The 25341-nt window shown below is 40.1% G+C and overlaps 1 protein-coding gene and 1 pseudogene across 4 annotated transcripts in view; both read left to right on the top strand.

The window, feature by feature from the left end:
- Positions 1-25341, top strand: part of FRAS1 (Fraser extracellular matrix complex subunit 1) — a 464791-nt gene that overhangs the window by 232786 nt on the left and 206664 nt on the right. For all 3 annotated transcript variants that reach the window (XM_032239833.1, XM_032239834.1, XM_032239832.1), the window contains exons 16-19: positions 2920-3057; positions 5022-5162; positions 6505-6681; positions 21683-21823. In XM_032239833.1, the coding sequence (XP_032095724.1) occupies positions 2920-3057; positions 5022-5162; positions 6505-6681; positions 21683-21823 (597 nt within the window). The remainder of the gene's footprint in view (positions 1-2919; positions 3058-5021; positions 5163-6504; positions 6682-21682; positions 21824-25341) is intronic.
- LOC116524515 lies at positions 14557-19203 on the top strand (annotated as a pseudogene). Its single transcript, XR_004257367.1, has 2 exons — positions 14557-16168; positions 16255-19203. The product of XR_004257367.1 is annotated as a 52 kDa repressor of the inhibitor of the protein kinase-like (transcript).

Below are 25341 nucleotides of genomic sequence, written 5' to 3'. Positions count from 1 at the left end.
AATTTCCCTCTAGGAATAACTTTAGGTGTTTGTTAAAATGTTTGCTATGTAATGCTTTTATTGTTGGTCAATTCTGATTTCTAAAATGTCCTGCAATTTTTCATTTCTGGGAAATTGTATTTAGCTTTCAGATTACTCAGTTCTGCTGAGATGTTAGTTCTAGAATTAGAAACCTCAGGAGCTTATATGGTATGTGGGAGGGAAGAATGCTTTTCAAATTCATTTTCATTTCTTTGTTCCAGTACTGAGTTGAGGGGTGATTTTCTTTTATACTGATATTGAGGCCATTGCCATAGCTCATTCTCTTATACTATATACACATTTGCCTGTGGACAGATGCTGAATTCTCCAGGATGCAAGATGGGACATTTGGCCCCATCATTTAGTGTCTTTTTTTCTCATGTTCTCAAAATATTTTTCAGGAGGTTAGCAGGGTGTAGATGGATTAAGGGAACAGGCAGAGTAAATCTCAGCAGTTCTCTATTTTTGAAACATTGATTCTCTGTAGCAGGAAGGTTTGCTTTGTTTATTATTAAAGACATTAGCCAACCAGCATAGAAAAGATTGAGTCACAGATTTGCCTGCAATTGCACTCTTCCTTACCTCCTTTCACCCTTGATAAGGTGGTCTTTCTCTGCTCTGTTCAAAGCCAGTCTCTCAACTGTACTTTTGAGCATGAACCCCTCTTTTCTCCTGGGTATTCTTTCACCAATCTTTCAAATTCTTTTTAAAAAATCCTTTCCAGGATCTATACTTGCCTTGAATTTTTACAATATAATAAAGACAAAACAACCTTTTCCCCTTTCAATTGTTTGTTTCCCTGTCCCCTTCCATTCTCAGCATGGGTCCTTTATAGGAACGTTTATAATCATGGCCTTCACTTTCATTTGGTCTGATGACTCCACTGAAATGTGTAACATAGGACACCCACAGCCCACTTCATAAGTGTAGTGAAACATTTCAGATGTTACTTTTCAGATGTTATTTGTCCTCTCTGCACCTTTTATGACTTTCTTTTGGAAACCTTTTTCCTCCTCGGCTTCTCACTCACCATGTTCTTTTTTCCTCCCCTATCTTTGGATCATTTCTTCTTGGTTACCTGCACTAGATTTTTTTTTCTTTTCTTTTCTTAAATGTTGATGCTACCCAGGTCCTTGTCTACTTCTGTCTTATCCTGCATGCTTTTCCTGAATCATTCAACTAATTTTAGTTTCAACAATTGCTTGTATATGATGACTGTGCACCTCTCCCTGAGCTCCAGAAGTGTAAGTCACATTGCTCCCTGGGCTGTGCATGTTCCAAACTGAACTCATGGCACCCTCTGACACCTATTCTCCTTCTTGTACTCTGTAAGCAACATCACTCATCCCCACTGCAGACCCTTGGAAGTCACATGACATGGTTTTTTCTTCACTGCTCTCAAATCTCCCACCACCTCCATAGTCCTAATTCAATCCCTAATCATCTTGCTCCATGCTCACTGCCATGGTCTTCCAATGAGGCTCCCAATTCTCCTCTTCATCCTCTAAACTGAGGCCAAAATGATCTTAGACACAAATAACAGCCATGTTTCTACTGTGTTTAGAACTGCAGGGGTTTGAACTCATTGTCTTCCATGGGATGAAAATCTAAACAACAGAGTCGGGCAATAGGTTTCTATAATCTGGTCTTCCCACTTTTCTAGCCAAATGAAACTGCTGAGGCCGGGCGCGGTGGCTCACGCTTGTAATCCCAGCACTTTGGGAGGCCGAGGCGGGTGGATCACGAGGTCAAGAGATCGAAACCATCCTGGTCAACATGGTGAAACCCCGTCTCTACTAAAACTACAAAAAATTAGCTGGGCATGGTGGCGCGTGCCTGTAATCCCAGCTACTCAGGAGGCTGAGGCAGGAGAATTGCCTGAACCCAGGAGGCAGAGGTTGCAGTGAGCCGAGATCGCGCCATTGCACTCCAGCCTGGGTAACAAGGGGGAAACTCCGTCTAAAAAAAAAAAAAAAAAAGAAAAGAAAAAAGAAACTGCTGGTTTCCTGGGCAAACTAGTCTCCTCCCAGGTTCTGAGCCTTGGCTTACTTTGCTGCCTGAGCCTGGAGTACATTCCCATCAGCCTGGCATGGTTCCACTGATTCCTAAGACAGTGCTCAAGGGTCGCTTCTCTATAAATGCTTTCTTGACTATTCTCCCTCTTACCCCCACCTTCACATTTAAAAACATTTTTTTTGTGCCTATATAGATCGATCTGAGTGACATTTTAAATATTTACAATATTGTCTATTTCTTTTCCTGTATTAGACTACTGAGCTACTTAAAGTGAAAACTAAGTTGATTTGGTTTTTGTGTTTCTACCACCTGGCACAAGACCTGACACAGACATTAACAGATGTTTTAGGGCGTAAATGAAAAAGTGGGTGGGATCCAGACAGACTGTGAAGTTCAACAATTTTAACATAATTTTAGTAGCATGACCTCTCTTAGTAGAATCTTAACTTTCTGAATTCTCTCTCCAAGTGGGGTAAAATAAGGGATAAAATATTTGGTACATCCATATGCTAAAAAATTTTATTATTTATCTGAAATTCAAATTTTATGGAGCATCTGGTATTTTTATTTGATAAACATGGCAATCACACCCACCAGTGTAACCAACTTAATATGAGATTTAAGTTGGTTACACTGGTGGGTGTGCCTGAGAGTTTTTGCTGTGCTTAGTTCAATGAATAATTCTTCAATTCTCTTTCAACTGTGAAAACAAAAAGCACAGAGTCTGATGAAATGTTAGAATCAAGGAAACAGAATTCTGCTGAGCAGCCAGAAAATGAGATTATGATATTGATACCCATTGTGGATATTGTAAAGAATAGACTTCACCGCTTCTTTTGCTCACTATTGCCTTTCTCTGATGGTTTTTTTGCCTCCCCTTAGCTTGTGACCCATCCTGTGAGAGCTGTGGCCCCAGTAGCCCCAGGTGTCTTACCTGCACTAAGACTGTCCTGCATGATGGGAAATGCATGTCTGAATGCCCTGGCGGGTACTATGCTGATGCTACTGGCAGGTGCAAAGGTAAGAGATTTGTCACCATCATCATCATCAAAAAGTATTGAGTACATGTTTGACTATACTTGGTGTGGTGCTATATGCTGCTCATTGGGGAGCTTAAGTGTATGATGGGAAAGCATTACTTTAAAAGGGATAGCTTTCTCATTATGGAGCCAACATATATTTGGTATGGGAGTGGGAGATATGGGTGGATGCTGGGGGACTAGAGTGCTTTCATGAAGGACTTATGCATATATATATTTTTTGCGATGGAGTTTTTCTCTTGTTGCCCAGGCTAGAGTGCAGTGGTGTGATACCGGCTCACTGCAACCTCGGCCTCCCAAGTTCAAGTGATTCTCCTGCCTCAGCCTCCTATGTAACTGAGATTATAGGCATGAACTACCACGCCAGGCTAATTTTGTATTTTTAGTAGAGATGAGGTTTCTCCATGTTGGTGAGGCTGGTCTTGAACTCCTGACCTCAGGTGATCTGCCCGCCTCGCCCTCCCACAGTGCTAGGATTACAGGCATGAGCCATCATGCCTAGCCTAGGACTTATGAATATTAATCATCATTAGAGTTTATTTGGTCCTTTTGAAATGCCAAAGACATCTTTAACATACAGCCCTTGTTTACTTGTAAACCATCACTAACTTAAGTTGCAGAAGTAACAGAATCATTTCTTATATGACATGTATGCTGCAGGTCATATATTGGCAATGACAACACACCACAAAAATAAAATTAAAAAGTTAAACCAAGTTTGATAGCTAGTAAAGCTAAAGTCTCTATCCATTGAAAACTTGTTTTTGTGTGCTACTTATATATTGTTTCTTTCAGACTTATACAACCTAAACTGTGAAACGTTCCCATTTGAGACTTAATAAATTTCTACCTTCTGTATGCCTGACTTGTGCTTTTCTCACAGGTAACTCTGAGAACTTCTTGTTGCCTGGACATCTTGATCGCCCCTCCTTTCTGAAGCATTCGCCCACGTCCTCACGCCTACCTGCTGTCTGTTAGTGCAGGGTGTTTAGACCTATCCCAACCCCTCTCCTTAGCAGCCTCCCCTTTGTCTGCAAACCTCTTTCCTCACCCAGTGTTTACCCCCTTTCCTCTGTGTCCTGCTCCCAAGTTCTCATCCCATCTCTACTCCCCCACCCCCAGCTCCTGACCATGGTCCTATAGATCCTTCTTCCCATCTCTCACCCCTGACCCCAGCTCTGCTAGAGGCTCAGCCAGGCCATGCCATCAACACCTGCCCTTAGAGTCAGAGATATCTCTGTTAACACCAGGGCCAAAGCAGGGAACATGTGCTCCTGACATTGTCATATGTTATGGTCAGAGTCATTACTGTAATTATTACTTAAAATCCTAGAATGTCAAAGCTGGAAGTGTCTTAAATGATCATTTAGTCCAACCTTTCACTGTGCTCATGCCAAGAAAACTAGGCAAGGAGAGACCCAGGCTTGACTGAGGGCATTGATGAATTGCTGGAGAAACTAGTCAAAATGCCAGTGCTTCCGACACTCTAACCCATGGCCTTTACACTCTAATCCCTTTAGGCAGTGTGGGGTTTAGGTCCAGAAAGACCTAGGGCTAAATCCCAGCCCTGCTACGAATAAAGAGTGTAATCTTGGGTAAATTTTTTAACTTCAAAGAACTCAGTCTCCTCATCTATAAAATGTAGTTAATAATGCCTACCTCATAATGTTGTTAGGAAAATTAAAAGTGACAAAATGTAGAAAGTGCTTAAAACAAACACAAATGAAGGGTAGCTAATAAGCAATAGGTAGAGCATGGCTAAATGATGGATAAGGGCTATGTGGGCAGTTCTGACAGTGTAACCACCTCCTAACGTGTCTTCCCCTTGGTTTGGTGTGACATCTGCAGGGAACCAAGAGCTCCAGCGTTGCGAAGCCCAGCCAGGAAGTGGGCTCTTTATTCACCCCTGTCCCACAATGTTCTCCTTCTTACTCTCTTCCTCAGTTTGTCATAACTCGTGTGCCAGCTGCTCTGGGCCCAGAGCCTCTGACTGTACAGCCTGCAGCCCCCCCAAGGCTCTGCGTCAAGGCCACTGTCTGCCCCACTGTGGAGAGGGCTTCTACTCTGACCACAGGGTCTGCAAAGGTATTGCCGGTGTCACTGTCATTCTTGAGAGATTATCCTACAAGAACATAGATTTAGTTTTTTTCAATAATATGACTTTCCAGTGTAACTTTTCTTCTAGTGTCATGGCTATGCATACATTGTACGCATTTTTCATTACAATAGTTTTGTGAAGAATTAATCTGAAAAAATTTCATTTGAAAATTTGTGAAGACACTCAAAAGATGATGATTTTTTTCCTGGATGTCCTTAGGGGAATGTTATTTTCTTTACTGTCCATTAAAACAAAATAGAACTCTTATTTCCTCCTTTCTCTACTCTCCTACATTTGCTAATGTTTTTCTTAGACTTCATTTTGTTTTTCCCTGAAGAATTTCTTTTTGGTAATGATACTGCTGAGCAAAGTGAGAGTCACTAGTGATGCCTCTGGGATGAGTGAAATGGAAGAATCTTAAATAGCTGTTTGCCAAAAAGGCTCTGGGTTCCTTGGGAGGACAATATCATTTAAGCATTTTGAAACTAGAACATTGGGAGCAAACACTTTAATTAAGTGAAATCAATATAAATTTATTTGTATATCAGAATTAAGTGAAATCAATGTTTATTTATTTGTACATTGGCACCTTAAAACAGAGTTTGAAAGTAGTTACAAGAAGAACGTATTTAAAACAGGAAAGCTGCAACAACTATTTTTGGAAAAGAAAATTTAGAGAATCTTAAAGAACAGCAGAGTTAATTGTATTTAAATGTGGGTGCCAGAGAGTTTGACTGCCTTATTTGGCTTTGCTTTTCACCAGTAGCCAGGGCAAGCAAAATATTGTGATGGGTTATGAAACATTCATTGCTGCTCAAAGGGGGCCTCTTTCTTGCCTAGAAAAGCAGCCTTTCCCCAGATAAGTTCTAAGAGGAATTTGTTGCCTGGACCCCTATATAGTGGGTGATGGATGACTCATGGGTAAAAACACAACCACCATTTTTGTAAAAGATACAGTAATGGCCTCCATATGAATGGTTCTAAAAATCTACAATAAAAACCAAGGGCATAATGTTAAATCATTTAGCGAATGTGTTTCTCTGGAGAACCAAGCCAATGTTGTCAGTTTTGTTGTTGTTGTTGTTGTTGTTGTTGTTGTTGTTTTCTGGCCCAACAGCTCTTATGAGACCTGGGAGATGTGACTGGTGTACACACCCCTCACTGTTCCTTTCACAAACATTATCACTCTGCTTTGTATAGAACACTAGAAAAATAGCATGCTGAAAGGCTGCATTTGGTGAACTTTTATAAGTGGGTTTGATTTAATGAGAGGTTTGCAACATATATTTGATCTTTGGATTATTTTCTGCATTTTATTTCCATTTGCAGCCTGTCACTCCTCCTGCCTGGCTTGTGTGGGTCCCGCGCCCTCTCACTGTACTGGGTGTAAGAATCCAGAGGAAGGACTGCAAGTGGAGCAGCTGTCTGAGATGGGCATCCCCTCTGGCGAGTGCCTAGCCCAGTGTAGAGCCCATTTTTACTTGGAGAGCACTGGGCTATGTGAAGGTAAGCATGATTTGAGAAAGTGTTAGGTAGCCTCTTGAGAGATCCTGCGAGGTGGGACCAAAGCCAGGAAGACCCATGTTTCATGTTTCAGAATGGTTCCAAGATGCTTATGAATAAAGCAGGAGACCAATGTGCAAAAGAGTAGCCCCCAACAATAGCCTCCCACCCTTTGTGAACCATAGATGAGTTTAAAGAGCTAATCCCTTCCACTCCACCCTTTCCAAAGTTCCTTTCTCAAAAGCTCCAGGCAGAAATTCTTTCAGGGAGTACTAAGTGTAGTTACAAAAGACTCAGAGCTCATCGTAGAATTTCATTTATTATTTCTTCTAATTTGCTACTCAGAATATGAATTGGTCCCTTGAGGGCAAAATCTGGACTTCTGTCAAAACTTAGAAGTGATCTCTGCTGTTTGCCTTGGCATATCATCTACAGAGAATTGATGACATCCTGAATAATTTGACTCAATAGCCAGGCCACCTATGAGTGACTTAGGTAATGAAAGGGAAGGGTATGGTTTCCTTTCTCTTCCCACGAGTAGCTGCCTTGCTGTTGGGTGAATCATTTGACTCTAAAGCTACCTGAAAAAAAATCATTAATCTTTATGTTTCATTCTAAAGATATGTTCATTAAAAAAATTTTATAATCTACCCACCACCTAAACCCAATTGCTTTTTCCATTTTTTTATGATATCTGAGTCTTTTTTCATAATCATAGCTTTGCTTGTGTATCTTTGCAACATAACAGTAAGCATGCTGCAAATTCAATTTTGTATCCTACAAGTCTACTCATTAAAGTGGACTCCATTTCAGTGTACCCTCCCAGGAAAATGCTGGGGTTCAAGATTAGATTAAAAGATTTCAGACAGAATGCATCATATGGCCCCGTAGGAAGGATGCAGATTTGGAGTGCAGAGACCCAGGGCCAGACACTTAACCTCTCTGAGTGTTTCATTCACAGCATTAGAATAGGCTGACTTTTTGACAGGCTCAAAGACGATTAGGAGTGTCCAACTAGTTGGTAAATTATAAAGCTCTCCTGCTCCATGGGTGCGAACCTCCATCAGTACACTCAGGTGTTCAGGAACATGATGGGGAATCCCCTGCTCCCTGGGAGGCTCCAGACTCTAGGGGATTTTCATGGTGCCCAGAAATTGAGGGCAAGGTCACTACTCTCCAGACATCCTGGTTTCCACCCATGCATGCATTGCCCAACCTCTCTCTGGCCATTCAAACTCCTGTGGCTCTGTTTTTATAACCACTTGTGGAATATGGACATCTTTGTTGCTGCCGAGTCCCAGTGCCGTCCCAAGGGACACGCCACACACCCTTCCCCTGTGGTCTGGCTACTTCCAGGTGCCAAAGTGTAGGGTGATGTGGCTCTTTCCTTAAGGACCCCACAGACTCCGTGAAAGGGGAGGTGCTAGGGAGTAAGGGGCGGGTAAAAGCGTTTTTCTCCTTTTTAATTGCTTCTCAGTTCTCCTCAGTGGGTTTTGATTTACCAGACAAGCTTTCTCCAGCCACTTCTGCTTTCTGGCAAAATCCATATCCCCTAAAGAAAATAATTATAGTGCCTATCCCTGTTTGATGTGACGAAAGTACAAGGAGAAGATAGAAAGAGAAAGCACAACTTCTCTCTCCCTCCCTCCCTCCTTCTCTCTCTCTCTGTCTCTTTGGCTCACATTGTTACAAAGTGATTTTTGATTTGTTGGAATCTGTGAAACTAGTCTGCATAGTTTTACACAGCCTTGAACTGTGAACCCTGAGGTTTTTAGTGGAAACCACAGAGGAATTAGACCTCCAGGAACACTGGTGTTTCCAAGAATTCAGGGAAATGCTAAATGAGACACTTAGCTTTTGTGGTACATAGGTTGAAAATAGAGCAACTAGAAAAGCCCACAGGAAATTCATCACTGTAGCCTAATGATTTTGGTTTTCCCCTTGCTACAATAATCCCATGAAAAATCAAAATGGCCTCTTCCTAGACCACTCAGCACAGTTAGGTGCTTCTTACAATTTTGAGCACCACATTAAACATTCAAAAATGGGGACTTTGATGTGGGTTCCAAAATAGTTAAAATTGTTAAGAAATAAAAATTAAGAGTGGCCAGCGTTTTTTAGCCCAGAGAATAATATGACCATTTATTCGATACCCACCATGAGCCAGGCACTGTGAGAAATGGCTTCCTGGTTTTGCTCAGTTAGTCTCAATGCCAACCTCATGGGGTCAGTGGGACAACTATTGTGCAGGAGTGGAAACTGAGGCTTGAGGAAGTTGAGGTTGTAATGTGCTCGAAGTCATGTAGGCAGCACAGAATATAATCCAGTGCGAACCTAAGTCCTGTATCCAGTATCTGTGCTATAAACCGTCACACTACTGTATTCAAGAGCTGAAGAGTTCATGTGACCACCTGTTCAAGGTGGTATAGCTCCTAGAATCCTTTCCATGCAGGGAGAGAAGCACAGCATACTAATGCTTCAGGATTAGAGCATCTTAAATTTAAGAAAACATCTTTGACAAAGGGGAGGTTTCTGGGAAGCTCTTTATACAGGCACCTATAAAAAGATTAGAATCTAATCCTGCTAGAATGCTTTAATTGTGGTCCCATGTGAAAGGACTGAATTGGCCTCTTGAGTGCCTTGTAGCCCTGTGACTTTATGCTTGTTAACGTAATATTATTAGATATCAAACATATAGCTGTCTCCTCCCGTTTATTAGCAAATCCCTGTGCAATCCCCACTAGGTAGGTTGTTGTACTCAATTTACAAGCGATGAGAATGTGGCAGAAAGAGGTTAATTGAGTTGCCTAAGATTCCACTGGGAAACTGAGCACAACTACCAATTGTTTCTAACCTTACCTGAGTGTTTTGTGTGCTGATTGATGTATCTCCTGTCATTCATCCTGTATCTCTGGAAACCTTTCTGCCTTCTCATAATCTGTTCCATTTTCAATTCCGCTGAAGTGTTGTCTGTGAATCAGGCCTGGGAGTCCTGTGAGATTGCATTGGGCTCTTCTTCCCACATCTTCCCAGAAATATCCTTGCCTCTCTGCAGAATATTAAAAAGATTGGATGGGTATGTGTGTGTGTGTGTGAACATGTGTGTGTGAGAGTGTGTGCACACATCCACACTATTGAGAGTTTCTTTTATAGCACCTTTAGTTTCAAATATTTTCTATCGGGAAGAGAAAACAACTGTTTTTCTAGAACTCTCCCTCTTCCTTTTTTGAGACTGCAGCACAGAGTGATTAGAATATTACTGCAGCTAATAAAAGTGAGAGGCAGATTCATTATAGGAAGACGCAATTTACTTACACACTGAAGTGGTGTCAGAAATTATCATAAAAGATTTTACTTTGAGCCACACAACAAACCCTAGCGCAGGTTGAAAAAACAATACTAAAGTTATTTGACTAAAATCTGAGTCTGTGATGAGAGGACAAAAAAACTTTAAATGAACAAACAGTGATCAAAGAGAACACTACTTTTTGGAAGCCAAAGGACAGTGTCTTTATTCATTCCTTCCTCAAATATTTATTGAGTGTCTCCTGGATGCCAGCCATTTCTGGGCACTGTGAATATACCAGTGAATAGGTCCAATGAAAATTCCTTTTCTTATGGAACTTATATTTTAGTGAGAGAAACAGATAATAAATAAATAATGAATGAATGAATAACAGCAGCAGCAATAAGACCCATGGATGCTAGTGTGTGCCCAGAAGCTCCCAGCAAGGTAATGGAGGAGACAGGAATGGGCTGATGTGGCTCGAAAGCAGAAGAGCTCTGGAAAGATGGGGAGGGCCACTTGCATGCTTTTGTCCTATGCTTTGGCTCATTCAAAAAAAAAAATGAACTGGGTGCTTCACAAGGCAGAACTCTGACTTCAGGTTTCTTTTGCACAGAGCCTCTTCCAAAGTGTAGCTAAAATTGCTGGCACAAAAGAGGGTTTGTTGCTAATTGTAAAAGATTGGAGATATTTTCAATAATCAGTCTGAATTGTGCATATTTATTAAATATTTCCATTGAAAATTAGCTAAAAGAAGAATTGTAGCAATTGTAGTAATTTCATCAAGTTGATCTCACCTGATCTAGCACTGATGGATTCAAGTGACTTAATTAAAAAAAGCAAACCCAACCCAAAAAATACACGTCAGCCCCTTGCACAAAAAACTAAACAAATTACAAACAAATTAACAAAAACCTGTATCCTCCAGACCAACGTGAGAAAAGCATTTTTACTTTTTTATCAGTCTTCCCTCACTGGTTCCCATGCCTCTGTGAGTGTGAATCTAGATGAGGTCTGCAGGGTGAGGGGTTGCTCTGCTGCACGACCCCAAAGGTGCTATTCTCATAGCAACCTTTGTGCCTGGCTCCTCCTGGAGTCACTAGTGACAACCAATGTGGCAGTACATGGCAGCCCAGGGATGGAGAGACAGAGCAAAGGACATAGAGCTCTATGTCTCTTGGAGGCCTTTGCTACTGATGTTCCTTGGATCTAAATTGCTCAGCTCAGTCTCTAATTCTCCTTCCACTGTGGTTGAATGATTTTTTTTTCCTTTTAAAATGTTCAATGCTTTTGAAGAATTAACTTTTATTTGAGGACTCTCTGGAACAGAATTTCTCATGGGACTTTCCTGGGAATCTTGTTAAAATGTAGATTGAAATTCAGTAGGGCAGGGGTCAGGTCTGAGTTGCTGCGTTTATAACATGCTCCGCGGTGAGGCTGATGCTGTTGATCCGTGGACCACAGTTTGGAGAAGCAAAGCTTCTAATCAAAGAAGAAGTAGCATATCACTGGTATGCTTCTTTCTCTCTTAAACAGTTAGTAAAACATCCCTGTTTTTGTATTTTCCTCACTGCATGTATTATACATATTATAGGAACTTAAAAATATATAAATAAGGGAAAAAAGAGAAATAATACCTATTACTAGATCAAATACAAATTCAGGATTTAGCAAGTTTTTAAAAATGAATAATTTTTATAATATAGGTATATCCCTAATATTGTGTAAGATATTCTAAAATATTATTTATCACTTAACTGAAATTTGAATTTAACTGAGTGTCTTGTGTTTATCTAGTAACACTACCCGTAACCCTTTCATTTTGAGATTACTACTTTTAATCTTATAGCATAAATTCTTACAGTTGTTTATGTAACACATGCATGCGCGCACACACGTATGTACGTATCCCTTTATAGTTTAGAAAGTCGTTACAGCAAATAATTTTGTTGAAAATCTTGAGAGCTTTCACATATCTACTCCTGCTTTATAGATGGAAAAAGTTATACTTAGAAGGAACCATGTAAAGAATGATTTAGCAATGAGGGATCCTGGGTTCTACTATAGGACATATTTGCCCAGCACTTCTTTTCTTTTCTTTCTTTTTTTTTTTTTTTGGGTATTTTTGCTACACTAGAGCTTTACAATTTAATTTCAGGTCAGGCCATCCAATTAATAATGCAGCTGAGTTGCCGTTAAACAATTTGGCAGTGGTGACTGGGACTGGATATTAACATGGTCAGGATGATTAGATTAGCCATGTAATTGCCCCAATTCTGTGGCAAATTAATAATGGAGTCTTTCAGTTTTCATGCAATTCAGCATGATTCAAGATGATATAATTTTGAAGAAATTACACGTTTTTATTTTTAAAATGAACTCTACAACAATAATGAGTGTTACTTACACATTGTCTAATTTATTATCTCAGAAAAAACACAGTGTTTCAAAAAAAATGCAGAGATAATAAACATCCCAGCAGTCCCATCCCTGCCTTTTCATTGTACTTAGATTGGTGATGGAGCTTTGGTCAGGGATTTGTCAGGGGAATTTCTGCAACTAAATGTTTCCAGTCTCCTAGGGCTGGGTCTTATTGTACAGAGCAAGGTTGCACAAAATTGCTACAGATTTAGTATCTTTTTCTTTTTTTTTTAAATTCACCAGTATTTTGGTCAATTAATTAACTTGGTTTAGGTGAATGGGAAGAAGTAAAGCATGCTGTGTGTATTTTGATCATTTAGTTGTTGCTAAGACTCACCAAAGGCCTCAAGGCAAAGAGTTTTAATTAAAGAAATATGTGGGCAGGAATCTGCCTGCACAGCTTAAGAGTATGTTACCATTTATGAAGTTGGAATTCCCTAACATTAATTGGATCAAGCATATGGAATCTATATTAAGCAATGCCCTTTAATGTAGTCCCTAGAGTGCTGACATGCGCTATACAAATAGGTGCCTTCTGGTAACGTTCAGTCTTCTTCACTTTCCCCTTCTTGCTTTTACAGCATGGGTGTGCCAGGCTTTGGGGATAGGAAGATGAAAAAGCTATGAAACATGCCTGAAGGAAACCATGATCAAGTAGGAGAGACTGATGTCTAAGCAAGTAATTAAAAGAGGATGACACATGCCAAAATAGCAGTATTCACAAGGGACAGAAATAGCACAAAGGAGATGGCTCTGTCTAGGAGAGAAGATAGTGAGGAAAGATTTGTAGAAGGAAAACTTTCCATTATTAAGCCTTTGAAAGATTAATCGGAGTTCACCAGGCGAAGAAGGTGAGAAAGGTTATTCTAGGCCAAGGAAACAGTAAGTGCAAAGGTGTATTTGGAGAAGTGCAATGTGTTCGGTATTCTTGTAGTATAAAGTCCAAAGAGGAGAATTGTTCAGAATGACGTTGGAGATGTGGTGTGTGTGTGGGACATTACACGAAGTGCTTCATGTTCTGTGCTAAGGAGTTTAGCGTTCACACTGTTGGTACTGGTAAACTACTAAAAGATTGTAATAAGGAAATAATTTGGTCAATTCATATTTTATAAATATCTATCTGGTGGATGTGTGGCAGACAAATAGGTAGAAACAGGGTAGGGTTGGTTAGGAAGCACTGTACTAACCCAAGTCAGGAATGATGTTGAAGGTCTGTACTAAGGGGCCGTGGGAAGGTGGGATAGATTTGACAGAGATTTAGGAAGTAAAATCAGCACAGCTTAAATGGTTGTGGTGAGGGAAAAGTAAAAGTGTAGGATAATGCCAAGGTTTCAGCATGAGTAACTTGGTGAATGATGGAGATACCAAGTGAGATAGAGAATACCAAAAAAATATCAGGTAGAGAAGTAGAATGTGGCGTTGGAGATGGAGAGAGAGTATAGTTTTGGACTGATGTCCACAATTTACGTTAAGTGGATATGGGCTGAGCTTAAAAGTAGATGCAGGGTAATATTTTGGAAGTGAGGAATATGAGATACTTTTGAAACACCAAGAAGAGATATCTCCTACGTAGTAGATTTATGTGATCAGAGTTCAGGATAAAGGCCAAAGCTGTACACAGAAATTTAGGACTTACTAGCATGGAGGTCATCATTAAATCTAGGGAAAAGTTTGCCCAAGGGTAAGAAAAGGAAGAGCAAAGGGTAGAATTGGGGGAAGCGCCAATGTTTAGAAAAATATTAGAGAATGAGGCTGAAAGAAATTTTCAAAGAGAGAAGAACTAAATAAGTATGATACCTATGCTTCCATCCATCTATCCACCCACCCACACACCTACCTGGCCACTTATTTAGTCAACAGAAATTCATTTATTGAGAGTTTATGGTATGTCAGGGACACGGACTGTGATAGGCACTGCAGGGATCACAGAGATTTAAAAAATGTGATTTTTACTCTTAAAGAGTTTCTAATCTAGTCAGAGTAAGAGATTTGGGATGTTAAATCATGTTCATTTAAAAAAAGAAAATTTAAAAAGACTGAGCACAGTGGCCGGCACCTGCAGTCTCAGTGGTTTGGGAGGCTGAGGCAGGAGGATTGCTGGAGGCCTGAAGTTTGAGGCTTCAGTGAGCTGTGATCATGCTGCTGAACTCCAGCCTGAATGACAGAGCAAAGCTCTTTTACCAAGAAAAAACAAAAAACAAAAAGTAACAAGAAGAAGGAAAAGGAGGGCAAGGGCAAGGGGGAGATCAATTTTGATTAACTTTACTCATTTCAATTTTTAGGCCTTGTCGCAGTACTCCCATTGTGAGTCTAGAGGATTTTGTTATCTACATATTTTGAGAGAAGCCCTCCTCAAAATTTGTTTTTGACATGAAAAGCCAAGACCTTTTGTATGATATGAGAGTAGGAACACTTTATCACTTTTTTTGTATCATTAAAAAGAAAAAAAAATAGTAGTATCGCTTGTTTGAAATATACATTGATAATAGAATGAATAAAAATTAATATGTTTACTTTTTAGGTATAGTTTTTGCTGAAATCAGGTTGACTGGACTTTACAGTCATCTAAGGATGCTTTTTAGTGCTTAAGAGGTTCACCTATGCTTTTTCAGAAATATACGTACTTAAACATCAACTGGAAAGCCAGTCTTTAAAAATGTAATATTGCATGGAGGAATTATTCATAGAACTTATTTCAGATATCTCCTGCATATGCTCTGTAATGGGTTCAGTCTTCCTTGAAGGATCTTAGACTTCAGACAGAACTCCTGCTATGAAATCGGCTTCCATGGAATGATTAAGCCTCATATAAGTCACTGAAATAGTGTCGATATTTCTAAAACCAGCACGGAATTGAAGTTTCATGACTTTTTTTTTTAAAGGATGCAGATGTTAATGCCTGTCCTTGCAGAAACAGAGGATTATAGAGAAAAAGATACTTTAAGAGGATCGTCACCCAGCATATTCTTTTCCCTCTCTACCCGTAGCAACTAACTAGTTCATTATTTAGTTAGTTCTTAAACATTTCCAATGAAGTCTTCTGAAGATTGTCATGGAAACGTTCTTTGGAGCTTATTTCTAAAATCAAGTGGATGCAAAGGGACTTTCTTCTGGACCTCTTGGCCCATGAGCCTTTCAACTCTTTACTTTCCTGTTATATGTAGTTGAAAAATAACCTTTATGCATATTGAGCCAGGCTATTACATTTATTTTGTGACCAAATGAAATAAAATGTTTATACTTATAATGCATTAATTAATCTTTCTCCAATTTTCAATTCCACAGTGATATACTTTCATTTCCTCTTTATTAGAAAGGTATAACAGGAAGAGCTAAGGATTTTAGCAATCTTGTAAAGTCTGATACAAACCTAATGGTATAATCAGACATACATTTAGTTGTGCAAAAATGTGTTACTCAAGATGCTTCCCCTAGTCCCGTGCACCAGCCCTACCAAACCGGCTGGGCAGCCTGGCTCCCCTCTCCAGCGTGGAAGGGTAGCCAGACTGCCCTGAGGAGGCAGGGAGGGGAAGGCTGGGCCTGCCAGCTGGCGGGCAGGTCACTATGGTGAACTTCTGCGCTGCCCTCACCTGCACGCGAAGGAGCTCCCAGTCCAACCTAGCTTTCTTCAGGTTCCCCAGGGACCTGGCCAGATGCCACGAGTGGGTGGAGAATTGTAGGAGAGCAGACTTAGAAGATAAGACACCTGATTAGCTAAATAAACATTATTGATTATGTGCCAAACATTTTGAGACCTCTGTGATCTGTAGAACTATACATTTTGCAGAGGCATTGGAAAACTAAGGAATGATTGGGTTGCTTTATTTTTTAAAATTAATTGAAGCAGATACTTGTGAAGTCATGGGGAGAGTCCTTATTGGACAGTTCTTCAAGGTAGTGCAATACCAACAATATGTGATCTTGCCAGTCATTCGGACAACCCACATAATAGACAAGGAAAGTGAATAAAAGAACTGAGTGAACTCGAAATCAGGACTCTGAAACAGAAAAAAACTGATGAAACTTCTGAACAGGAACAAAAACATAAAGAAACCAACAATAGCAATGCTCAAAACGCCAGTGAAGAAGTGGATGAAGGGCAAGATGAGACATTTTACCTCTAACCCTTGAAGAGACGGAAAACAAAGAATACCTAAAATCTCTATTTGAAATCTTGGTTCTTATGGGAAAGCAAAACATACTTTTGAATGGACATGAGGCTAATGAAATCCCAGAAGGTCTCTTTACTCCAGATAACTTTCATGCACTGCTGGAGTGCCGGATAAATTCTGGTGAAGGATCCTGAGAAAGTGCTTTGAGACAACAGCAGTTAACAAGTTTTGTTCAAAAACACAGGAGAGGCAGATGCTAGAAATCTGTGAGAGCTGTATTTGAGAAGAAACTCTCAGGGAAGTGAGAGACTCACCCTTCTTTTCCATTATCACTGACGATGTAGTGGACCTAGCAGGGGAAGGGCACCTGCCTGTGTTGGTGAGGTTTGTCAAAGAATCTCATAACCTAAGAGAGGAATTTGTAAGCTTCCTGCCTTATGAAGCTGATGCAGAAATTTTGGCTGTGAAATTTCACACTGCGATAACTGAGAAGTGGGGGTTAAATATGAGTATTGTGGCCAGGCTTATGTTGTGTCTAGTGGATTTTCTTCCAAAATGAAAGTTGTTGCTTCTGGCCTTTAGAGAAATATCTCTAAGCTATCTTCACAGTCTGCTCTTCTGTGCTTTAAATATGTGGTTGGTAAAATCAGTACCTGTTATGGGAGTATCTGTTGCATTAGGAACAATTGAGAAAGTTTTTCCTTTTTCCCATCAATCACCACAACTGCTTTTAGAACTTGACAATGTCGTTTCTGTTCTTCTTTCAGAAAAGTAAAGAAAGGGGTGAAGAACTGAGGGAAATCTGCCATTCTCAGTGGACAGGCAGGGATGATGCTTTTGAAATTTTGGTAGAACTCCTGCGAGCAATTGTTTTATGTTTAAATGGTATCAATAGTGACATAAATATTAGATGGAATAACTGTATAATTGGCCAAGGATTTGTACTCTGCAGTGCAGTAGCACATTTTGATTTCATTGTTACTATTGTTCTTAAAAATGTCCGATCTTTTACAAGAGCCTTTGGGAAAAATCTCCAGGGGCAAACCTCTGATGTCTTCCTTGCAGCCTGTAGCTTGACTGCACTACTGCATTCTCTCAATGATGTGATGGAAAATATTGAAGTTTATCATGAACTTTGGTTTAAAGAAGCCACAAATTTGGCAACCAAATTTGATATTCAAATGCAACTCCCTGGGAAATTCCACCATGCTACCAGGGTAACTTGGAATCTCAGCTAACCTCTGAGAGTTACTATAAAAGAAACCCTAAGTGTCCCAACAATGGAGCACATTATTCAAGAACTTAAAGATACATTCTCAGAACAGCACCTCACAGCTCTTACTTTCAGGCATGGGACAACTCAAATTCAATACGCTGGAGAAACACCATGCTGATGTGTACAGAAGTGACTTACCCAATCCTACCATGCCCTCAGCCAAGTTTTGTTGTTGGAGAATCAAATGGAAACGCAGAGAGAAAGATATAGAGCTTCTATCCACCATCTGTGAAGCCCTCCACCTGCCTGACGTCAAGTTTTTTCCTAATGTGCCTGCATTGCTGAAGGTCCTGTGTATTATTCCTGTGATGAAGGTTGAGAATGAGAGGTATGGAAATGGTTGAAAGCGTCCTAAAGCATATGTGAGGAACGCTGTGGCAGACCAAAGGTCGAGTAACTTGGCTTTGCTTAACATAAATTTTTATATAAACCCCGACTTGTATTTAATGGTGGACCCATATATTAAGCTTTATACAAGTAAGTAAGAGCTTCCCACAGATAATTCAGAAACCATGGAAAATACCTAAGAGACTTATAAAAATAGGCTTTCTTATATTTGATATTTGGAAGAAAAACCGTAAAGTGTATGTAGGCCACTTAATCACTAAATATCTTTGCCTACAGGACTCCATTAAAACATTAGTCATTGATAATCTACCTGTTTAAATGGCCTCTGTTTGAACTCTCATGCTTTGAAGACCTATCTGTCTTCAAAGAGAACAAACCATGTTTCCTTCTGTGTGATCTCTGCTGGTGACACTCTGGAATTGTTTCAGTTAAGTCATTTTAGACACAGCCTTTATTATCCCTGTGGATGTCTACTTGTTGGGTAATATGAATTCTTTGAAGAAATATATTTTGAAGAGGTGTAGGAGGAAGGAATACGTTTTATAAAATGTTATAGTGAAGCCCACACTTGACCTTTGACTAATAGGAGTTTTAAGCAGGTTAAAAATCTATACTGGGCAGTTACAAGAAATTACTGGAGAACAGCTTGTGAGCTTGCCAAACAAGGATTTCAGTGTAGATTTTGTCTTTCTCAAATGAATATAAAGGAACAAATGACAGTTAGCGTTTGACTGGAAGAGCCTGCCGTTGTTCCACGTCTTGTTGCTGTTCACATTCCTTTGTGGAGCCCACATCTTCCTAAGCTTTTTAGCAGGTATATGTTGAACACTTCTGTTTCATGGTTAAGGCGGAATCAGAGGCCATGGATACTGACAACTGATTTGTCTAGTTTTATTTTTTTCTTTTTCCATGACTCTTTTCTACTGCCTCATCTTGATTTTTAAGCAGAACCTGGAAAACCTACAAAAATAAGTTTTGTTGTTTATTTAGAAAAATATGGAAAATATTGCTGTTATTTTTGGTGAAGAAAATCAATTTTGTATAGTTTATTTCAATCTAAATAAAATGTGAATTTTGTTTAACGTTCAGGCATATTATTTTTGGTGGGGTCAAAACTTTCTTGTGTAAATTCTCTTAAAAAACATTTGATAAACAGCTTCACAATTAAAAAAAAAAAAGGTGCTTTCCCTATATTATCCTGCAAAGCTTTGTGTTAACAATACTATTTAGCTGTGTTTTAAAATATTGCCACCTGACTTTCCTTTACAGACTGTTTCATTTTGTGTTAAACATGTCTTAAATAAGATGCTAATGTATATCGTTCCTTTATAAATATTTTCTTAAACATCAATTTACTTGTTCCTTTTTTTAAGAGGAGTCTGCAAATACTTGGGAAAAAATTCCTTACTGTGACTTATGCTAATAGGGCTGTTATATAACTTTTAAAAATAAAATCTAATTGAAGAAAAATAACATTAATTAAAATATATAGGTCTTTAGGTTCTGTTTATCATATAGTTTAAAAAAATACACTTGAATAAAGCTCTATAGTATATCCAGGGATGATGATTCAAGTATTTATTAACCAGTAAGGCCTGGGCACTGCCCAGTGAGAATGGCATTGACCTCAGTTCAGAAGCAGAGTCCTGGGAATCTTCTGGTATGGGTATTAGCCTGTAGGTGTCAGGCTATGAGTGGGACAGGGTGCTTGGTATGGGGTCAAGGCTGCAGCAGAGCATTGGCAGGCTTAGGGCAACAGTCATATCAAGTCTGCCTGGAAGTAGTTCAATACTTTAACCACCAGTACTGATGGCCCAGGATGTCCTAGCTGAACAGGAGCTCGCTATCTGTATAAAAGATCCTATGTTACATTTTATTAGGGGTTGGCGGCAGTGGAGATCTCAGTGGTGTAAAATCACTTCTGGTCCTTCAAAGCCAGCTGGGGCACAGTGAATGTACTCAGAGAATGTCTCTGCAGTCTGGTGGATCTTGTCCATTGGGCAGAAGATGGCCTGAAATACATGGGGTCATCTGCATGAAGAGCAGGTCTTTGTCTTACTCATCATTGTATCCCCAGTACTTGAAGCTATTTTGAGGCTCAACAATGAATGAATGACAACAACAGCTGGTTGTTTTGACAGGCAGGTTTTATTATTCAGGTGTGGCGAGGCCAGCAGATCAGGAAACTGTTGCCATTGAAAAGTTTGCTACTCACAGCTCCCAAGAGGAAGGGACACCTCATGGCATGAAGGGCCACAAAGGGAAGCACCAGGGTTAGTCAGGAGACAAAGGTGGAGGTGGGAAACATGGGCAAGAGACTATTCTAGCGTCAGTAGAAAGGGATGGGTGAAGCAGGGTTAGGATTGGCTAGTTGGGATAATTACAGTGGTCTGTGAGGTATAGAGACTGTCTCTGTTTATCTAGTACCTGGCTCTGAGGCAGGAGGATAGTAGGCTGGAATGTAAGAACATGATAAGGGAGGTGGTGGCAGTGTGAGCTCTGGATCAGTTTGCATTTATTTGAAAGGTGTGCTCCCAAGTGAATCATTTACTAGCTCTAGGAATATAGCCCCAGGAGGGTCAGTCTCTCCAAAATCTGCATTGTTTCAGATGTCAAAGAATCAAAAATATAGAACATAAAAAGGCATGATTAAAACAGTGGATACCCTTGAGAAGTCACACAAGTATCACCTTTATTATTAAAGGTCTGATGAACGCAAGCAGTGATGTTTTCTTTCTCTTTGCCTTTACTCTCTTTTTACCTGTGGGTACTTCTAACATAGCACTCAATGTTAATGATTGTAGCCAAGATTTATTAAGCCCCTGTTATGTGTCCAGCACTATGCTAAGAATTCACATGCATTAGGCCAATAAGTTTCCACAGCACCCCATGCAGTATGTTCTGTTTCCATCCTTGTTTTATAGATGAAGCAGGAGCCTTGATAAATGAGTTAATCAAAGTCATATAGAGCTATGATGTGATGCTCTTACTGTCTGTGCTGTACTCTGTCTTTCATTCATTCTGTTTCAGTAGCTTGCTTGTGTGTCTGTCACAACTAGTTTGAGCAGCTCAGCATGTTGGGCAGTTCTCATCTGGTATGTCCAGTCTTCATCACAGAGTAGGCACTTTATAAACCTATGTGGAATCAATAAGTGAAGCTTCCACCAGCTTTTCTCTTTGATTTGAGCAACCCAATAAGCATCAGAGTATCTAGTGATAGTGAGAGAGCTGTCTCCAGAGTAAGAACTATTTTCTGGCTTCCTGTTTTTTATGACATTCTCTGAGAATGGGAATTTGGGAAGAAAGAAATGTATGACTCTGCAAATGCTTATTTCTGTTTTGTGGCACTTGTGGTTTACTTAATCTGGGTTACACAAATGCTTGCTTTGCAGGTGACTGCCTTTAGAGAGAAGTGTGTGAGATGTACGACCTGTCCCTGGGAAAACCAAGCGAATGTGCAGAACATACTCCAACTCGGGAATGTTAATGGGAGAGATACAGTTACTGTCTATGTCACATGGGGCTTTCCTGATTGTCTCCTTTGCTTAATCTTTCCCCCAGCTTGCCACCAGTCCTGTTTCAGATGTGCAGGGAAAAGCCCACATAACTGCACAGACTGTGGGCCTTCCCATGTGCTGTTGGATGGGCAGTGCCTCTCCCACTGCCCAGATGGCTACTTTCACCAGGAAAGTAGTTGCACGGGTGAGTATGTAACGTGCTGGGGCACATTGCCTATGCCCATGTTTTGTCTTCATAGCATAGACAGACACTGTTATTAGGAACCTTGTCATACCAGGGGCTAAGATTCAGCTGTAAATCCTTGTCTTGAACTTGCAGGTTCAAAGTATAGAGGGAGGGGAGCAAGGGAAATTTAGTTCTTCCAATAAGGAAGCATGGAAATAAAACATTAGAATCAGCTTTACCCTAGAGACTATAATATTTGAGTCAACTCTGAACTTGGTTTTCTCTTGCCTGGAAGACAATGATCTGAATAAGTAACTCTTGTCTTGGACTGAATAATAACCTTTATTTCCTATAAGAACTAGCACTTAGTTCAGCATAACTCTTCGTTGCTATGCTTGGGTTGTAGGGGTCCTACTGTCGCCCAAGCTGGAGTGCAGTGGTGTGATTACAGCTCACTGCAACCTCACCTCAGCTTCCTGGGCTCCAGCAATCATCCCACCTCAGCCCCATGAGTAGCTGAAACCATACGCATGTGCCACCATATCTAGCCAATTTTTTATTTTTATTTGTAGAAAAAAGTGTTGCCCAGGTTAGATATGAACTCCTGGGCTCAAGTGATCCTCCCACCTTGGCCTCCCAAAGTGCTGAGATTACAGATGTGAGCTACTGCACCCAGCCTGTGGCTCTTTTTAAAAGTTTAAAGGTTTATGTTTCTGATTATTAAAGGGATATGTACTCATTGTAGGATTGAAAGTTCAGAATAGGAAAAATAAATGGGGGGTTGGGGATAAAGATCACTGAATATGCCACATCTTAGTAGCAATAAGTCTTACCCTGGTGACAGATTCCTTTTGATGTACTTTTTATGCATGTTATTACATAATTGAGAACAAATTTGAGCTATGCTTTTTTATATTTTTTCAAAACAAAGCCATAAACAATTTTCTGTGATAAAAGTTATATGTACAGATATGTGTGTATATTTATCCTTTTCATGGCTGCATACTATTCCATTTCTTTCTCCTTTTTTTAAAGAGATGGATTCTCACTCTGTCACTCAGGCTGGAGTGCAGTAGTGTGATCATAGCTTACTGCAGCCTTGAACACCTGGGCTCTAGTGATCCTCCTACCTCACTAGAGCTGGAACTATAGGCATACACCACCATGCCCAGTAAATTGTTTAAGAATTCTTTTGTAGAGACAGGGTTTCAGTTTGTTCCCAGGCTTGTTCTGAACTCCTGGCCTCAAGCAATCCTCCCACTTCAGCATCCCAAAGTCCTAGCTGCATTTCTTTTCACATAAGAAATGGAGAAAGGACTTGAAATTTGGCAACTCGGACACCTGAAGACACTAGGGAGATCTTTTACTTTCTCTCTTAATGAGGTTCTGCTCTGGTTATCAATTGTTGCCTAGTAAACCCCCCAAAATTTGTGGCTTAAGACAACAATTATGTCTCCCAGTTCCGAGGATTGCTGGGCAGCTCTTTCTTCAGGTCCTGCAGGTGGGCTCTTCACTGACATGTTCATCACCTGGGTTGGTCAACAATCTCTTACCCTATGAGGACTCTTCTCTTGGCTAATTGTACTTCCTCACAACATGGCGACCTTAGCTAGTCAGTCTTTTTATGTGTCAGCTGTCTTCTCCCAGAATGAGTATTCCAAAACACCTAAGCAGAAACTGCAAGCTGCCTATCACCTAACCTCAGAAGCCTCACTGTCACTTCTGCTATATTCTGCTGATCAAAGCAAGATAACCCGTACTTGAGTGGGTGAAGGAATAGCATACACCTCTCAGTGGGGAATGGTTTATGTACACAGTAAGGGACAGATTTGATAATCTTCATGATGGAGACAAGTTACCACGGTGCTAATGCCTTTGTATGGTATCAGGAATTTGGCACAGGTAACTGCACTTCCCAGCCCCACTTCCCCTGACTATGGCAGAATAGAACAAAAGGAGATAGAGGTATTTGCTTCTTTCTTTAACATGTCAGTCCAGTATGTTTTTAAGAGCACCTTTATGTTTCGGTGACAGAGATTCTGAAAATACTGTTTGGGATTAGTACAGAATTTTGTTGGAATTGACAAAATACTAAAATTTAAGGACTTTATTACAGAGCTGTGTGGGAGTTTTTTGTTTGTTTGTTTTGTATGCACACCAAAAAAACCATTCTATCATGATTTCTGTTTTATTTCTAAAAATAGACCGTTGGGGCCAGCTGATAAGAAAAAGCCCACTAATATGAAATTATATCACAAACATTTCTGGAGTCAGAAAACATAATAAATTTATGAAATATTTTAAAAATAAATTAATATATGTTAGATCCATCTAGTCTTAAATTTCAAAGAAGCAATTTAGAATGAACATAAATTTAGATGATTGAAGATTAATATTATTTTTGTTCTAGAATTTTTTGCCTTTTTCTAAGTGCCTTTTTCAACTCTGCAGTCCCCTGGTGAGTTGCTTTACTTTAAATACTCTGTCAAGCTCAGTGGGGGAATGTTCCTGGTTTCTTTGTCATTACAGTTGCCCTTGAAAGCTGTTTCTATCCTCAGGTACTTTCATCTTAGCCCAGCTAGTTTTCGTATGTATAAAATTGTTTAAGGGAGGAAAGTCTGGGTAACTCTCGCTCTTCTCTGTCCATGCTTCTGTCTGTTCGAAGCCAGCAGATGGATGGTACCATGAACAGCAGAGCACCCAGGTCCTGGAAATATTCTGGTAGGGTGGAAGAACTGGGTGTTGGAAATCATCCAGAGAACACTGTATCTTTTGGAGAGGTACTTTCAACATTGAGAGCCTCAGGAATGTAGAAAGGGTGAGAGTGCTATCCTTCTAATCAGCAGTTCATTTTCTTGCCTGGTTTTTTTTTTTTTTTTTTTTTTTAATAATCCTTATCTTTTCTTGGCTTCTTGCCAGAATTGAGAGGCAGTTGACTTGATATCTGTGCCTTTGCTTCCCACCGGCCGCATGCCAGGAGGGAGTTCATCAGTTCTTGCAAGATCTACCCAGCTCCAGCCCATCACATCCCCTCCTCTTGGACTCAGACCTGCTTAGACCTCCTTGTCCTTGGCAGAGAAGTCCTTAAATCTGCTTCCATGTGCTTGCTCCTGCGGCTCCCTTGGCAGCATCAGTGCAGCTGCAGCTGCAGCCACCTTTGATTCTTTGCCATTCTTATCTTTATTGCTCACACCTTACTGTGACTCACTTGGTTTGTTTCAGTGTCATACCTTTGGTTAATTTGGTGGTTTTTCTGGAGAAGACATAGCTTTGACATAGCTTTGTCTCTAAGTAATTGAACTTCAGAGGCAGCTCACGATAACCTCCAGAAAGAGGACTTTTTCTGTCGTTTGGATTTTAATTAAGTATTGCTGATAAGATAAGCATCCCAGTGGTGGCTTGAAGGGAGACCCTGGCTGGCCCCTGACTCTAGAGAGAAATTGCTGTATCTTTTGCTGTGTATGGATTCCTCCCTCATCTGCTAGAAATTTCCGAGAAGTAAAATGTCCCCTTCTTCTTCCTGTCCCACTCATTCT

The sequence above is a fragment of the Sapajus apella genome, unplaced genomic scaffold (assembly GCF_009761245.1).
Source record: "Sapajus apella isolate SASKATOON/1434 unplaced genomic scaffold, GSC_monkey_1.0 scaffold45, whole genome shotgun sequence".
Classification (NCBI taxonomy): Eukaryota; Metazoa; Chordata; class Mammalia; order Primates; family Cebidae; genus Sapajus; species Sapajus apella.
Note: the sequence above shows the minus strand (reverse complement) of the source record. Positions and strands in the feature narration are given on the sequence as shown.